The sequence below is a fragment of the Phalacrocorax aristotelis genome, chromosome 19 (assembly GCF_949628215.1).
Source record: "Phalacrocorax aristotelis chromosome 19, bGulAri2.1, whole genome shotgun sequence".
NCBI classification, from domain to species: Eukaryota; Metazoa; Chordata; class Aves; order Suliformes; family Phalacrocoracidae; genus Phalacrocorax; species Phalacrocorax aristotelis.
In genome coordinates, this window is record NC_134294.1 from 2,038,967 (window position 1) to 2,056,855 (window position 17,889).

Here is a 17,889-nt window from a genome sequence, read left to right on the forward strand (position 1 = left end):
GCAAATGTTGATTTCTCTGCAGTTCTTGGGAGGCTTTTTCCAGCCCAGATTTCAGGCTCAAGTCATCTTAGATAGTAGCTGAACTTTTGGGTACTGCCCCAGTTTGGTCCGATGTACCGAATAACTATTTTTAATGAAAAAAGCAATCCAGATTTTTGCATAAGTCAGCCATGAACTAATTGGCTCTGGGAAGATTACCCTTCACTCAACAGAAGTAATGGTGCAGGAGATAATTGCAGAGTAGCCTGTGCCTCCATCGGGAAGTATCCAGCACTGGGAACTGTCAGGGGTAGGATGCTGGATTAAGTTGACCATTTATCTCTTTTGTTATAAAAACTTCTATTTGAATGCGTCAGCAGAGGGTGACATTGTGCAGGTTTGGGAAATATCTTGAGTGCCATCAACAAAAACTTTTGAAGTCTGAGAGTTTAAAATGGATTAAAATTTAAAGAAAATAAGTTAGGTTTTGTGAAAACTGATAACGAATTATAAGGAATTATTTTAATTTAGCATTGCTATGGACTAAGACAATATTTTAAATCTAAATATCATTATTTCTTTGTCTAAAAAGTCTTATTTTTAGAAATAATTCTATTTTTTAATATAAAAAACATGCGCCTCTAAGTTTGTACATGTTTTTGATGGAAGCTTTAGCTTTTGGAAGAGAAACTCTTTGGTCCTTTGGGAATGAAATTGATCCAAGTGAAATTCTGCAGGAATATAAAATAATATAAACGTTAGATCACGCTTCTAGTAAAGAAAAATCTGTGCCATTCCTACAGGTTTTCTAAGACTGGCTGTAGATGGTTGTTTTGAGCTTAATGAAAACTGAGTGTGAACGTTTTTGACCCAGCTGTCAAAAGGTAGATATGCTGGATTTTGCTGGTTTTTGCTTGTGGACCAGGTACCACCACATGCTTTCGCGGCTCTGTACAGCACCTACCACGACAAAGCTCCTATGGAGTCAGCAGCATGAGGCAAAATCTTTAATAATCAATGCAAGGGGAAGATTGTTTGTAGGTACAAAGGGAGTACGCAGTCTCCGCTGGCCTGAGATGGGTGCCTCCACCTAATACTAAGTAGGTGTGGGACATGCACTGCACTTTAAAAGTTTTTCCCAGAAATATCAGCATCTCGCGCAGATTGCAGAGACACAGTGTGCAAAGCATGCCTTTAAAAGACCCCAGTCATGGCCCGTGCGACCACGTTCAAGGCTTGCTGGAACTTCTTGAGTTGTGTCTGTGTGTGTCAGCTGTCCCCGAGCCCAATACCAAACCGGGGACAATACAGACAGATAAGATAATGGATGAGAAGGGAGTGGAAAATCTATCCTGTATTCTGGTGGCATTTCTAATAGTGATAGCGCTGGCAGCATTGGACCGAAAAGCGTATCCATCACAAAGGGCTGGTAAGTCCTCTCCAGCTCCCACTGTGACGCTAAAGCCGGTTGCAAATATCCAGCGCTGGGGCCCCTCGCAGTGGGGAGCGGAGCGGTGGCTACGTGACCCAGGGCAGCCCTGCCATTCCCAGAATGGGGCTTGGCTCCCACTGCTGCCAATTGGAGCCCAATGCTTGAATATCCCAGTGGGGTTTCTCCCCACCGCAACCACAGCACACCCGGGGTTAAAATTAATATCCAGGGAGCGTGGTCCAGCTCTTTGGCTTGTGTTTTGCTGAGGCTTCGAGTCTAGGTCTGGGTTTGCTTTTCTGACTGTCCTGCTGCATAGTTAATTTTGCATTGTGGAGAAAGTTGTTTCTTACCTTGGCTTGTCCGTTCTGCTGTTTAGAAAACATCCATCAAAACAAATAAACACTCTAGTTTTCAAAGGGCACCTTTGATTTCAAACCTTTGCTGACCTGTTGGATTTGCTAGATGGCATCTGGATGCTCTCCTTGCTGGTTAGTAGAGGGGTCTGCCTCGTTACTGCTGCTAACAGCACTGGGGTTGTCCCACACTCGTGCAGCCCAAGAGCTTGCTCTCTCTGGGATTTCTGAAGCATGAAATGGGAATCTTTAGGCATGGAGGAAAGTGTTGAAGAAAGAAGGGCAGGCTAATCAATTACTTGAATAATGTGTTAGAGCTGCAGGTGATATTCAGCAGAGTGATATCTTGCAAAAAGGTATGTTTTCACCTAACCAGAAGTTCAGGACTTGACACAGGATTATGCAGCACAGCTGGCAAGGTGCAAGGAATCAGACCAAGTAATGATTTTTTAATTTTTGCATTATAATCTAAAAAGCATAGCCAGTGGACCCAGCAGCCACCTGGGAGCCAGGACATTCAAATTTTATTTCCAGGATTGAGTCAGATGGGAACAACACATTTCCACCATCTAGTTCCTTCATCTTGTCCTCCTGCCGTTGTTTGTCCATGTTTACTTTGGTACGGTGCAAATCCCCCACCTAACCCTAGTTATGGGCTGTAGGAACTACAGAAGTACAAATAACAGTTAATACTGTTTCACACTCTGAAACACGGAGAATCTGGACAATTCAGACAACTGCATTTTTGAAGTGTTTCAAATTTCAGGGGGAGGTAATTTCTTAATTTAGCTAAGCCAACTTACCCTATCCCAAGAGGAAAATCTCCATGCTTGCACCCTGAATGTCCTCAGCGTGCAGAATGAAATTATTTACCAGCTGAAGAAGTATGAATATCAAAAGGTTCATTAAACATTCCAGCTAATTTTCTCTGGTCTGTAAAATTTGGTTGGGAAGAAGGGGTGGATGAAAGTGGTTAGGCTTTTGCATGGTCAGTGCTCAGCTTTCAAAACTGTACACGGTGTGGAACTAACTTACATATTACCGGGCCCCTTGAAGGGTGAGTGATTCTCATGTGGGCTCATCAGTAGCTGGAAAAATATTTTTCCTGTGACACTTTGTGCACTTGCTCTGTCCGTTCAAGCTGAGGGTGGGAATTTTATTCTTGTAACACTTCACTGCTTGGTTTTCAAGTAGGTTTCTGACTTTTTTTTTTCAAGTGAGAGTCATTAGTATCTATTTTATTTGCTGATTTTGCCCAAAATCTGTTTTTGTTAGCTGCTAATGCCAGTCCTACATGTAGTTAGTGGGATGTATTTCACATGCCCACCACCTCACTGGCCTGACTTAGCTCATGCCACAGAAGACTGCATGTGTCTGTGCAGGTCCCAGAGAGCCAGGCACACAAATCCTCTCCTTTTTGCACTGTAGTAGTCACGGGGGAACCAGCTGTTTGGTGTTAGAGACGTCAGGTCTCTAAACAACACGGTACCAACTCTTGGGTCTCTTGATTTCTGTGACTGGCAGAGGGCACATGATCAAAACTGAATTAAGCAAGACCAGGGCCTCTGCAAAGAACCCAGAGCTGTTGGCCACGTGTGGGAGGGGAATCAAAAAACCCAAGGGCTTTTCAGTGTCTTCTTGAATCACGACTTCATGTTGAAATGAAGCTATTTCTTAACAGAAAAAAATTCTAATCAAATACTTTGAAAACAAAGCAAGATTTTTCAGGGCAACTGAAATGTTTCTATTATCTCAGATTAAAATCTTTTGATTCTTCATTTAAAAAAACAAAGAAAGAAAGAAACAACAACAACAAAAAAAAACACCCAAACAAAAACCCAACAATAAACAGCCCAGTCAAAGAGAAATTATTCAAGGCTATCCTGAACCACCCTACCTCCCTGGATTTGGAGGATTTGACTGTCAAACTGGAAAACCCAAGATCTGCACAGTTCTAACCATAATAGATCTAGTGACAGAAATATCTGTTCCCACCTGTGCCTGACAGGCTAAAACATTACTCTGCACATATTCAGCCTCTCCATCTGCTAAAGGCAGAGCTCTGCTGTGTGCACCCTTCTGGTTTCACGATGGTGGGAAATGTTTTTGACTCTGCTCCTCATCTTGAATGCCTAAGCAAGAAGTAGTTGTGAAAGGTTTCAGCTTATGCTGTGTGCCTGTCAGGGCACAGTTGCCTCATAGGATCATAATCCAAGAGGAAAAGAGATTCTCGTGAGCTCCTGAAAGATCCCTTGTTACATTTTAAAATACCTAAAGAGTGAAGTCATGTATCCTAGGAAATACTTGGCAGATAAAACCCACAGAATATCATGCATTTATAGCTACCTACCTCCTGAAAAAACTCCTCTATAGGGCTCGAGACCTTGAAACTTCTGTCGTGATCATGGACTCATGGGATGGTTGTGTCCTGCCTCCATCAGGGCTAAAGGACCTGCTCAGCAGAGCTCTGCTCTGGGCGTGGGATTGGCCTCCCCCCCACTCCTTGAGGAACTGGCTTCTGAGACTCCAGGTATTTAATTTGGGTAAAGAATGTTCTAACCTTTACTGGAAAAATAAAACTTCAGAGATGTGATCTGAGTGGAAACGGAGGCTGTGGACATGATGTAGTCTTCAGAGAGCCTAGCTTGGCTCTGAGCTCAACACAGTTCAGCTCTTGTGGAGTGAGCTGCTGCTTTTATTTCAGCTGGACATGTTCACTCTGGAACCTAGTGATGGAAAGTGTCAGCAGAGGAAAACATTTCGTAGCCAGTGGTAACAGGCATGAAAGAGCACCAGTACTTCTATCACGATGCTGTGCGCACTCTTCTGGGAAAGCATCTTGTTATAGTGTCAGAAGTGTTAAAAAAATATTGCTACTGGGCTTCAGTGTCCCATCAGCAAAACGGGCACTTCTGTCGCTCGGCCTGTCACTCTGGGCTGGAAGTTTTGCTCGCAGCACAGCTGAAGCTCTGTCACCGATGGATGCCTTTGAGCACCATCATGTAATAAACAGCAGCCTGTGAAGGGACAGTGTATTTGCTCATTTGTGCATACGCTACACCTGCCCTGAGGCAAATGTCCGCCAAGCAGGAGGTAGGATGTGGTGTCCAGCAGCTGAATGCAGGTCTGGTTTGGCTGTTGGGCTCCTGTCCAGTTTGATTCTTGAAGAGAATCCCAGGACCTGTGGTGGAAGCTATCATACAAGCCTGGATGACTCTTGTCCTTGCTGGTGGTCAGAATAAAAGCAAAAAGACCCTGAACAGTTACTGAGACAGCAGGTAGCAGATCTGTAATGGTGTCTTTTTTTGGCTGCCTTGCCCCTAGCCTGTGCTAGCACAGCCCCCTCACTCATCGACCTCGTCTTGCTCTGAGCCACCTCCTCCCCCCTCTCAACCCCAAGCTTATTTCCCGGCCGCTGGAGGTTTTAATATTCAAGCCGTACCTTCCACATGAGCTGTGCTGAAGAGTTGACATGTCGGAGTTTATTGATATCACATCGGGCTGCGCAGGGCTGTCAGCTGCACATTCAGCCTTTAGCGACCCCCTAAGGTGCGGGCTCTGGCAGCTCTAAAGGAATCTGCACAAAAACGCCTTTTTGTTTTGTCCAAGGTGAGACAATGCAAACAGGGCCCTGCACCAGATGACAGGGTTGATAAAGGACCAAGCGGTGCAGGGATATCTTTCTTTCTTTTCACTCCTTCATTCAATCCTTCTTTCTGTCACTTGCATTCTCTCCTCCCTATACTTTTCTTTCTTCTCTTTCTTCTCCCGGCTCGGCTAGCCCAGAGCAGCAGAGACAAGCAGAAGGGTTCAATTGCAGGCGAATGTCACAGTCCAACTTCTCAACACATTTTCAGCAGCAGCCGGAGTTGCTGTTGGCCAACTTGACGAAGGGCATGCTCTGCTTGCGGGTCCTTTTCTCCCGGAGCTCTTTATAGTCACGTACTTTGGTGTTTTCTCTGTGGGCTGAAATTAATGTAAAGCTGTAAGTGTTTGTGTGTGTTGGGAGAAAAGTAGGCAGGGGAGGGGTGCAAATATGGAGAGAAAGACAGAGGACCTGGCAGAAGTGCAGTGGAGAGAACAGGAAAGCAAGTGAAGTGAGAGAGGATGTATGTATACATGCACATATGTATGTATATTTGTAAATAAAAAAGCATAAGGACACAGGAAAGGGAAGGAAGCAGAAGAGGGGCAAACGAATCAGACATTCTCCAAGGACTACTGCCTTAATGACTTCTGCTGCATCCCTCTGTTTTCACAGACACGGTAAAGGCCAAAGTAAAGGAAGCAAAGTGGTTGCTCATGCCCGCTTTCGCACACCTCTTGGCTTCAGGCGGTCGGTCTGACATTCAGATAAATGAAGCAGGGCTTGCAAACAGCAGGAGGAATGTGTTTCTCATGTGTGGTTAAGTGGTCTCTGGTGCCTCATTCTCAGGGGCTGGTTTTTCAGGATTGGGAAAGGTTTATGAGGTTAAATTTGTTTATCTTTCCTGAAAGAGTCTTATATTGAAAGGTCTTTAACTTGATGTATCCAGCCAGGGAGGCCCAGGGCTGGAACAGCAGAGGAACTACAGGACAAGATTAAGGGCCGTTGGCAGAGCTATATAGGGGTTTAGGATGAAAATAAAAGAGGGTGTTGCAAATTGGGATGGAGGAGCAATGGTAGAGCTGTGCAGGGACCCCAGGGTAAGAATAGGAAGGCAGCTATCAGCCAAGATTGAGATGTGCTGGCAGAGCACGTGGGGCCCAGAACTGGAACAGAAGGGGTGGCAGTACTTCAAGTACATGAGCAGAGCTGTGCTGGGACAAAGCCAGGGGGAGCAGAGGTTGTCACAGACGACAAACTGTGAAACCTGGATTTGTGCACCTCGCTAGGATGAGATGGTATGTCTGTGCATACATGACATGCTGATGAACACGCTACACCAGGTGGATTCCAGTCCAGGGCTAGAGAAGGGTAACTTTTGCTTAGTTATTGCCCTGTGGTGCTTCTTGCTCAGTCAGCTTTGAGAAAATTAGTAAGTAAATAGTACTGGAGTGGGTTAAGGACGGGATCGGAGCTCGCATAGAAGAACACATGTTTCTCAAGATGAGAACCGAGGTATAAGGGCAAAACTGCCCAGAGACACCTGTCATCTGGCTGGGGTCAGCTCTAAGTCTCTCTCCTGTGGATCTGAGTGTTATTTTCACAAAGGTGTTTGCATAGTACAGTGTCTTTTCTATTACAGTATTTGTACCTCTAGGCACCCTCGGAGGGTGGTCGTAACGCATGTGGGGAGCAGTTAGATATCGTATTGTGCTCCGAATGAGGAGGCAAAGTGGTGTAACGGGCTCCTGGAGGTTCACCTCCTTACGATAGTGGCTGCGAAGTTACGTATGCTTGCTGGTGGGGGAAAACGGGCACAGCTGGAGCACAAGGAGTGGGATTACAGCAAGCTGGGCATCACCAGGGCTTCCTTGCCCCCAGATGTAGCTTCAACCCTGTCGAGGCATGGTGTGAATATAGTGGGTGAGAGTCAGGGACTCAAGCTGAGCAGTGGGGAGAGAGGCTGCATGCTGACTTGGGGCCATGCTGTATTGCTGCCCCGGGCAAGCACTAAGTACCTCTGCCAGGAACAGTGCTGAAACAAAACACAGAGTACCAAGCTAAACATGTGCGTTTAGTTTTACCCTTTGGTCAGTCACCTACTGTTTTTTCAACCCCAGGTACTATATATACACTAGTCCTTCTGGCCTAGGTAAAGGGCCTGGCTTTGTAAGCTGCAGGCCAGGTAATCTGTCTTGGGTTTGCCTGCTGCTTTGACTTGTAAGTAAAGGTGGTTATCAAAGGATCAGATCTCTCATCCTTAATGCTTCAAGCATCCTGGGTACCCATGCTCAGCCCTCCTGTGCAGCTCAGACCCTTGAGTGGGACACGTTTGTGCTGCTCCATCAACTTCCCTACGTCTATGAGAAATTCTTTTAAGGGAACTGAAGAGATGAAGCTCAAAAGAGAAGAAAGCAAAAGAGGGAAAACTCCAGAGAAAGTGAGCAGACCTTTTCTTCTCCCTGCCGCTTTATTCCCTCTGTATCCCAGCTGGTCTCCCTTTGCCTCCCAGTTTTGGGCACGCTATTGATGCTTCTCTAACTACATCGTTTCAATTCAAATAGAGGAGCTAGCAAGCCCCTGCAGTCCCTCTCGTGCAGCCCTCCACTGGATCCTGCGCCTGCCACAAGCACGCGGCTATGAATATTGAAGTGAAAAAGGGGCCTTTTATGGACTTCACAGATGTGCTGGGGAGTTGGGGCAGGCCTCATTACCTCGGGGTTCTTTAAAAGGCCAAACAAAAGCCAGAAGAAAGAGTGTTAGGGGTGGAGGGGGCAGGGAGGCGAGAACTAGAAAAAAGTTGAAAGAAAAGAAAAGACGACTGGAGTTGATGGATATTCCATCTGTTTATGTTCAGGCCAGTGCTGGGAATTAACAAAGGCTGTTGGAGACGTAGGCTGTCTTTCGCCCTCCCTCCCTCCCTCCCTATCTTCCTCCCTCCCTATCTTCCTCCAAATGTTCTGGATGATTTGGTTTTGTTCACTACTTGCAAGGAACAGAATATGTTGTGTTTTTTGTGACCATGTGTCTGTGTGGGGGCACTGCAGCTGGTACCTATGCTGCCAGACCCTGATTTGCAGTAGGATTTGCTGGGGCCCTGATGTCTCTTACTACTTTCACATGCAGAGTAGATGGAGCCTCCGGGGCCAGATCCCTCCACCGAGATAAATGTGTACAGCTTCTTGGCTTTTACCAGCACTTATGTACATCAGCAAAGGGTTTTGCTTGGTCTATATGCGTGGCATGGATTATGAAAGAGCATCTGGTTAGGGATGCAATTCCTTCTTCTTTGTGGGCTTGGAAAAGCCCTCATCTAGCCTAGCTTCCAGCCTCGAGGCAAAGGTATGTTCCCAACCTGAACAACGTTACCTGGAACGGCTGCAGTTGATACAAGGAGGAATGCAGAGAGAGCTGTTGGATATGTTCTCACTCAGTCCAAGTCCTTGTATTGGCAAGAGGCTTTTGGTGACAGATGACTGTCCCAAGGGAACCAGGATGTCTCTAGCTTTTTCTTTCCAAATTCTTGTAGTGCTCCACTTGTAGTTGTGCCTATGAACCCAGCTAGAGCTGAGCCCAGAAGACAAAGATACTCCTTCAAGGAGATGCAGGGGTTTTATAGTGGAAAATGGACGTGAATTTTGTACTTCTGCGCATCCCAAACCAACACTCTAACCAAAAAGAAGTTAATATTATTTTGTTTAGAAGCGTATATGTATTTTATGGCCAAGTGCCAGGTGAGATACTCCTATATAAGAGTTTTCTTAAAATCCCCAAACCAATCCATGAGTCAGGAGGCAAATTCTGGCAGAGCTGGGAGGAAAGTAAGTTTTGGGTGAGTGCTCAGGGAAGTAGCACAGCCAGACGTAGGTAAAACTTAACACGTTGCACCACCTTTGAGTCTTCAAGTCCAGCGTGTGAATATGGAGCTCCTCCCGGGTGAATCTTTGGGATTCAGACATGGAGAAATCATCAGCTCCCTTGTTCCAAGCTGGAACAGGTTGTGGGGTTCTCACTGTGGTCAACCTGCTGGCTGGCCGTGTCTTGTCAGCCACGCCTGGGGAGGTGCGCACACTTGGATACCTTCTGCATAGGCTCCCTTTTCACCCGTTAAACCTCCAGCTTTCCTTTCTCCTTCCTTCCTACAGCTTCTCCTTCCATATATGATCTCACTCATTCAGTAGAGGTCTTGGCATGATGAGGGAATTATCCAGTTGTGAAACACCTCTCTCTTTGACCACCCACCCCATTTTCTATATTTCCCTAGACAGACACATATACTGTCCCTGCCTCCCTGTTCAAGAGCATCGGCTCCACTGTGAGTATTATTTCCAAGTTGTAAAGCCCATAATGGACCTTACCTCCGTCTGTGGTTTGGTTACAGCTGGCCAGTTCTGTGCCTGAATTAAAAAGAAATAAAAAAAGAAAAATACCCAAACCTTTCCCTTCTAAGGCCCCCACGCTAATGCTTTGCTGAACACTGCGGTCCCCAGCTGAGCTGTAAATGACTTTTTCATTTTCCTAGGCCTGCTACCCAGTCTGTTTGGTATTCAAGGGCACCCCACCAACAGGCACTATCATTCTGCTTGGGCCGAATTACTTGATTAAAACGCATATCAACTATTATGTGATTCGTTTTCTGCTGCTGCTCCACACCACAGCCCTCTAAACTATGTTAAACTGTAATACAGCTGTGCAGGCACGAGCAAACACTGAAGAATGGGGAGTTTACAGGTTGGAAAGGGGAGGGAGCGGGAAACCCAAGCTTTATTGTATGTGCTGTGTTGATTATTGGTTTTTTGTGTCTGGGAATGTGCTTGGACAGGGGAAGGGGGGCGAGAGATGAATTTGAAACACCTCTGTCCCCCTTTGCCATCCCACCTGCTGTTGAATCGTTTTGGAGGTGAGCGAGGGTTATTCTGTGGACACATAAGAATCCCTCTCTCACTGTGAACTCAGGACTTCATCGTTTTCCAAGAAGAGAGAGAAAAGGGTGTTCTGGTTTTTATGCTGGAAAGAAAAATGAAGGCAGTACAATTCTGTGCCTGCGATGCTGCCACTGTGTCGCCCTTCTCTCAGGCTTTTCACAGTCTTGTTTGCATTTTGATGGGTTTTGTTTGCTTTCTGCCAGAGGGAAAGGCAGATGCTAAGAAGTCAGGGAGAGTTTCAGCTCTTGCTTCTGAAGCCGTTGACTCCAGGGTCCAGCACTGGGGACATGCTCTGTGAATAAACATCTGCATTTTGGTGATCCTTGTTTATCCCACATCCTTTTGGGGGAGTAAAAAGCACGAGGTGTGCAGTCCCGCCCTTCCTGCTCCACAGACGTACTATAGCTGAGGTCCACGGCAAGGATTTCAGCTACAATGCAGCTTATTATTTTGGGCCCTCATGACAAGGTACCCACAATCAGGAGATATTTTCACCTGTGAGATGGGTACGTCCTCACCGCCTCATGGCAATGTGGCTCCGTTTATTAAGGCAATGTCACGCAGCAAAAGCATCATGCGGCAAGTGAAGCCTGCCCTTTTCAAGGGCATTGAGAGACTCTCTAATTGCCCTCCAGCATAAAATAACTTGGAGCTATTTTGTGTGCCTGGAGGTCAGGTACATATGGGACCAGGAAAATGTGCATGTTGGGGCCACCAAGCACGACAGCTCTGGTGTTCTGAAGAAGGGGGTGGGGCTGTAACTTGGGGGTGCTCAGATCTTTCTTGTACCTTCAAAGTGCAGTTTTTCTTACTTTTTTCATGCTGTTAAATCCAAGTCTCCCGGTGGCTGCGTTGGCTTCCCAGCCAGTCACCTCCAGGTCTGGTTTTGTGGTGTGTCGCCGTTGCTCCAGCAGTGTCCGAGTGAGTTTGCTAAAGCCAGTTGCAGCACAAAAGGTACAGTTATAGCTAAGCTGTTCACAAAACCATTCCCTTCCCCCGCTTCATCTCTCCCCTCCAACAGACATTTAATTTTTAGGATGGTGCAGCTGGAAGCAAGAGAGAAAGAGAGAGAGGAAATGAGATGAGAATTACTGAAGGAGAGAATGTTCAGCTCCCCTTTACCCTCTAACAAAATCCGATCCCCACTTTAATGAATGCGTTTTCATGTCTGGTCCTGTCTGCCAATCCTTCCAGACGGCACCAAGGTGCTTCAAGACAAGGCAGCAGGTCCTTGTAGATCATCAAGGGCTCAGTCTGAGCCTGGAGGGTCTTGTTGTGGCCGATTCCACCTAATCCTGTTGATTAATTTAACTCCAGGGCTAAGAGGCACCCAGAAGCAGTGAATGGAGGTGGAGAGGAGAAAGGCGGAGGGGGAGGAAGGGAAATAGAGGAGTCAAGGGAATGGGGAGAGGGAGGACACATCTAGTCCATAATTACGGAGGGTTTTTCTTGTTCCTTTCCTCAAGCTCCAGTCTACTTCTGTTCCTTTCAAACCCCTCCAGAGAGTTCTGCCCAGCTCTTGTTAATTGTATCCCAACCTGAATTGGCAGCATTATTCAGGAATGTGAGTTTGTGAGCCATAATTTACACATTTCCTCATGCTAGAATGGATCCCAGGACAAGCCCAGGCTTATATTTGTCACCTTTCCTACACTACCCTGCACACACACCTGCGCACGTGCTCTGGCTGCACTCATTTCCATGCAGAGAAAGAACCATTTTGGTTTGTTCAGTTTTCCCCAGCTTATCCTCCCTGGAGATGTGGAAGCTGACATGGGTCCATGCAAACCTTCAGCAAGTCCCTTCACACAGTCATCTCTCCCGCCTTGCACAAGCTGTGTTGCGTCTCTGCTCCAGGAAGGTGCCTGTACATTTGAGTAGCCCCCCCTGAGCAGAAGGAAGAGCTTATGAATTTGCACACTGGCAACCTTGCTTTCGTTCCCATAATGAAGCCTGTGTCTCTCTATTTCTAACAGTATTGCAAAGCAAAGAGATTTGAGCAGTTTGGATTTTTTCTTTCTGAGCTACAGTTATGCTAAATAATGAAGACGGAATCGCTCTTAAAAAATAAATTATAGTGGGATCGGTGTGTGCCCTGTAGTACATGCACTTTTCTCTTGGTTTTTCCTTTTCTCTGATTTGTCCTCCCGTGAGACTTTTCCTCTCCATTCACCTTTCCATTCTGCTCTTTTCTGTCAGTCTTTAGCCAGTATGCTATCCTAGGGGAGCTGCATATCGGACAGCTAGCTGTTTCCCATCCTTCATCACAACTAGTGATTGGTAAGCCACACAAGAAGCTGCCGTTAGATATTTCTCCACCTTCATATTTACAGGGTGTTCATTGCTGTCTGTGTTGAGTAAGTGTAAAATGCTACCAGTGCATGCTAATGATTATTTCTGTGGCAATAGCCCTGTTGTGCTGGAGGCTGCAAACTGGGATTTTCCCTCTGCTCATACTGCCGGCAGTGTTATGTATGCATTTTTCACACAGGGATGTGTGGCAAAAATTGAGTTTTCAAGGTTTAGATGAATCCCCCTGGACTTGCCTAGTGAGGGAGCCTCTGTGAGTTACTCCTGCAGCTTTGTAAAAGTCCTCATTGCACAGAAACCTTGCAGAGATTACGGCAGTGGTTTGTCCACCAGGTTTCAGCTGTTTAGGAATGGAAAAGACCTGTTAGATCCTTGAGTTGCATCTTAGGCAGGTAAGGGAGACCGTCCCCTGACAAGAGGGAGTGCGTTAGATAATAGGCTCACACTGCAGTCTGTCTCAGCTGAAAGACTTTCTATATTATTTAATGAATCTGTGTCTGACAGCAGCAGCTGCATCGTACTAAGACCAGCTGGTTCCAGGCATGCCCTGGGATTTTTCCTGCTCTCTTGGTTTCATCTTTGTAGTCGGGTTGTTGGAGCCTCGGACTTGGCACGAGGAGCTGTGGTTTCTTTTCCCAGCTTTGCTCCTGACTCACAGGGTGTCCGTAGGTGGGTGACTTCCGCCATCCTTGCCACGGTTGTAAAATGGAGATAATGCCAGTCAGGAGCTGTTTGGAGACTTGTGGGTAGAAAATATTATGTCAGTTTATATTGAAAGATTTGGCTCTCTACCCTTTTAACCCTGTAGTCAGTACGATGGCCAGAACAGTTGCTGGTGCTGCTGTGAGTAGGACAGATTGTTACTTGTGACAATCAGTTGTCCTCTCCCAAAACTTTGTGGCCAAATCAGGAATCCTTAATTAGGAGCATAAAGCTATTGAAGAAAGTTTGGCTGTTTTCCCTTCCAGGCTTTTGCAGCAAAAAAAAAAAGTGAGCAAAGTGAAGTGTGGGAGATGAAACATGTTAGAGATCCTTTTCTAGACTTTTTTTCCTTGCTCGGGAAGGTACTGGATCCCAGCTTTGTTGTATCCTATGTAAGCAGTTGGGCCAAGCAAGTGGACGAGCTGTAGGTAGATGTTACTGCATTGCTATCAAGTGGCCAAGAGAAGAGTTAGATCTTTAAAAAGTAATTTTGACATTGCTGTCACCATAGCATTTGCCAAGCAGGTTGGGGCTTTGTTGGACCAGGCATGAAACATGCAGCAAATAACAATTCCTGTGCTAAAGAGCTCACGGGCTGGAAGTTGTTACTAATCCCGCATACTAACCATACAGAAGTGCATATTTACTGTAAAGAAAGATGCTCAGCTGCAGAATGAAACGACATTTAACTTCGTATATTTTCCTCCCCTTCCTCACACTGGCCTTCTCTCATCCTGGGCCGAAACACACCTCCATCCTTATGTTTTTTCATATCAGGTATTTCCAGAAAAGATACTAACTAATTAAACCAATAATAGTTGGTGACTTAAGTGATTAACTTAAAGAAATTTACTGTATGCTATAGGTTTCCAGATGTGCTTTTGCACAGCGTGGTACTGCAAGGTCCAGATGTGCTTCTACCTGCCCTGAATCATCTGGGACCCAGATGTGGAGGGCTGTTATTTTCAAGTACAGATGTTCCTTTTTCACCACGTGAGACTCTAGACCTTCCCTGAAAATGGACATAACCAAAAACCTAGTCTGGTAACAAATCTCTGCTATGTACAGTGAAACTGTGTTTAAAATATGGGACTTGCTGCTCCTCTGAATTAAACAGTGAATTTCTCACTGACTTCAGTGAGAAATAAAGGGCACTTGATTTGGAAAGATGAACATGTGTAAGGACCCTGTGTATTTATAAGCCAGAGGTAGAAGAAGGGGAAACCTCTTAAGGTGATGTGTTTGCCCCCAAAACAAACCACCCACGCCCCTGCAACAGAGTTTCTCTGACTCCAGCGCAAATGTAGTTAGCTGAGTTCTGACACCACATCTTCCCTGTGAAGCTCCAAGACATAAAAGCCTTTTTTTTATTGCAGCAAGATGAATGCAATGGCATTTTTGGTGATCTCAGTATAAACAAGTGAGCTCCGATGGGATATTTGCCTCATACTCCTCAAACCGCCGCCACTCTTGAGCAGCTGTTGGGGAAGTCACAGCTGCCGTTCCCAGCTCTGAAAAGAAGGCGGCAGATTTTTGGATGATGATAGTATAGGAGCTGAACAAAAAGAGGGGACTGAAAAACACTATTAGGAACTTTAGGGAACTTTATCGTCCAAATGAGCATATGGAAGTCCTGCTTTAATCCTCAATTAGCAAAGGTTTACTCAAAAGAAAAAACATTTCTCTGTGAGCACAGTGTATAAGCAGGTCTGCCTCAGTCTGTCTCTGCAGTTATTCTGAAAGACAGCAGTCAAGCTTGCTAGGGAAAAAAATGCGTGCACGTTTAATGTCTTCTATTTTCATGGCAGAGAAGGAAAAGGTGACAGAGGCCAGATCTCTCACCTAGCTGAAAGGTTTCATATATCATATTCTTCCCTCTCTGCAGCCATGAACCAGTGGCACATTTTTCACTGTCCAAAGGCAGACATAAAGTTTTGGCCTGGCTGAGATCTTCCATACATCAACATCTGCACCACAGGGAACCAATAACCCGCACATCGCACATCTTTGAAACCCAAGCTTTGCTCCGTGAGACACCTCTGGCAAACACTAGAGTCACTGCTAACGCTGTTCTTGGTGTGTCCCTCCTAAAAGCCACTGGGTGTGACTGTAGACTTGGTGAATATCAATGCAGTGCCTTCTGCTTTATCTCTGGGCAAAAAAAGAAGAAAAAAGAAAGATCAAAACTGGGCTTACTTAGTCCAGCCATACTTCGGTTTGATAAGGGCCTTAGGAGACAATAGATGTGGTCCAGAGCTCAAGGCATGGGGAAGAGAAAGGCAGAGGTCCACAGCAAGTGAAGGTGGAGGAAGTTACGGACCAACTAGACATTGGTAGAGAACTTTCATGGCATCTCAATGCTGTAGGAGTCTGGCCTTGTGCAAAGCTCCTGCTGAAATCTGCGAAGTTAAGAACTGTATCCTGTGGGCAGCCCAACCCAGAGGTGAAGCGAAGTTGAAAAGGTTTTTCCCAGCTGTAAAAATTCCTAATATTTCTTTTCTTCTTCCTGAGGTTGTTTAAAAAAATTGGAATCTCAAACACTGATACTTGACAAAACACAAGAGGAAATTAGGCTGCACAAGTCAAAGTATCATGTGTTGAATTTTTAATGCACTTATTTCAGCTTCTACATCTTTGCAGTGTAAAATGGGCAACTCTGAAACACAGTAATTTCTAATAAAAAATAGTAACTTCTTGAAATAAGTCAACAACTGGAAGTTCTTTCACTGTAACAATTTGAATAGCGGACTTTGAACCATCCTTTTCCTGCAAGCAGTTCCGATTCTCGTAGCTTGTCTTTTTACAATGGGGGAAAAAAGTAATAGGAGGAAACTACAGAAATAGCATAAAACTGGTAGATGTATTGTACATGGACAGAGTATTTGTGTTGAGGGACACCATCACAGCAGAACTGAGGTTACTTTGCTGGGCTGTTTAGTTCTTCCAACAGCCTTTCTCCTTATGGCTTTTTAACCTCATCTCCCATTTCTTTCCCACCCCAGGTAACAGGCTGGATGAAGGCTCTGATGTCGAATCCGAACCAGACCTGCCTTTGAAGCGCAAGCAACGCCGCAGTCGAACCACGTTCACCGCTGAGCAGCTGGAGGAGCTGGAGAAGGCCTTTGAGAGAACCCACTACCCAGACATCTACACACGAGAGGAGCTAGCTCAGAGAACCAAGCTCACCGAGGCCCGAGTTCAGGTAAGGACTAGAGCCAGCACGTGGCAAGTCAGCCTGGTGGCACAGCTTCTTGTTTACCTTGGGGAAGGAGATGGCAGTGCCGGGGAGGAGGGTGTCAGAAAGCAGTAATATGGATGCGCCTTTTTTCTGGGGCCACGTTCACAAGGATCTGAGCCTTAAATCCAGCTCTGCAGGTTCCCACGTTCCCATGAATTTGCAGATATGCCATTTGGATTTGGCCCATTGCAGAGGTGCCATCTGGAGGGCTTCCATCCAGGTTGGGACCAGGAGCCAAACCTTCCCTAACTTGGCAAGGCATTTAGGTCTCTGTTTTCTGTTGGAGGAAATTCCTCCATTTGCCTAGGAGGAAACAGTGTGTGTGTATGTTTGTATTTGGTGTTTTAGGAGAAATCACACCATTTACCAACCTTGCCCAGGGGAGCAGATCATATTTTGCAAAGTTTGCAAGTTCTGTGTGTGAATTTTCATAAAACTTTTTTTCCCTCGATCTCCAGAGAGCACAAAAAAGGGCGGGGGGAGGGAAGAAGAGGGGAGGAGCAGGAAGGGAGGGTTTGGAGCCGGGGGACTCTGACATCTACACGATTAATAGCCCTTGTGGGAACTCCACACAGAGACCCTTATGTCTTCCAGATAAAGGCTGGGTCAGCAGTGTGTGCAAACACGCAGAGGGATAAGGAGTGTGAACAGATCGGGGGGTATAATAGAGTCCCTTGGGGAACAGGAAGGAAAGGGGGAGGGATTGGGGATTGTGCTGGGTTAAAGAAGTGAAATGGAGACCCCAACAGTCCATCCTCCGTGTGGCCAGTGCGATTAGGTTTCAGGCCAAGCACAGGGGTCTCTGTGCATGCAGCCGAGAGTTGAATCGCACGCACTGAGAGAAGAGGGAAAGAGTACTCCAGGCTTGTGACAGGGAACCAGTCAGTCAGCTAACCAGCTCTCCCAAAACAAAACAGGCTTATTTTTTGTTCTGTGGTTCTCAGGATAATGAGCTTGATGTGCTCAGAAGCCAAAACCACCAAAAGCTTTTGCTGTTTTCCCCAGCTGTCTGGGAGTGGAATTTCCCCCCCACACACCTGGGACATTCACTGGTTAAAGACTTCCCATTAGCCTTCTTTCCCAAAGAACCGCTAAGCCAGTCGCAGCACTGCAGCAGATGCCCTCTCACCTCCCTCCAGCTTTCTCCTGAGAGGTACTGTATTTTCCTGAATCCATCATCCCACAAGATGTGGCTACAGAGAGCACAAAAAAGGAAATCTAAGAAACTTTAAACTCATTCTAGTTTTGATCTTAGCCAAAAGATTGTGCCAGAGTGTTCAACAGTAACAGCGTTAATTTGCTAGCCATGTAGGTTCCTAGACAGATGGAGCCCAGGAAAGTGGCTAATTTAGGTGACTAAGCTA

At 46.0% G+C, this 17,889-nt stretch overlaps 1 protein-coding gene across 2 annotated transcripts in view; it reads left to right on the forward strand.

Moving 5' to 3' along the window:
* The window catches only part of PAX7 (paired box 7), a 104,238-nt gene that overhangs the window by 33,935 nt on the left and 52,414 nt on the right, over positions 1-17,889 (forward strand). For both annotated transcript variants that reach the window (XM_075113827.1, XM_075113826.1), the window contains exon 5: positions 16,290-16,489. In XM_075113827.1, the coding sequence (XP_074969928.1) occupies positions 16,290-16,489 (200 nt within the window). The remainder of the gene's footprint in view (positions 1-16,289; positions 16,490-17,889) is intronic.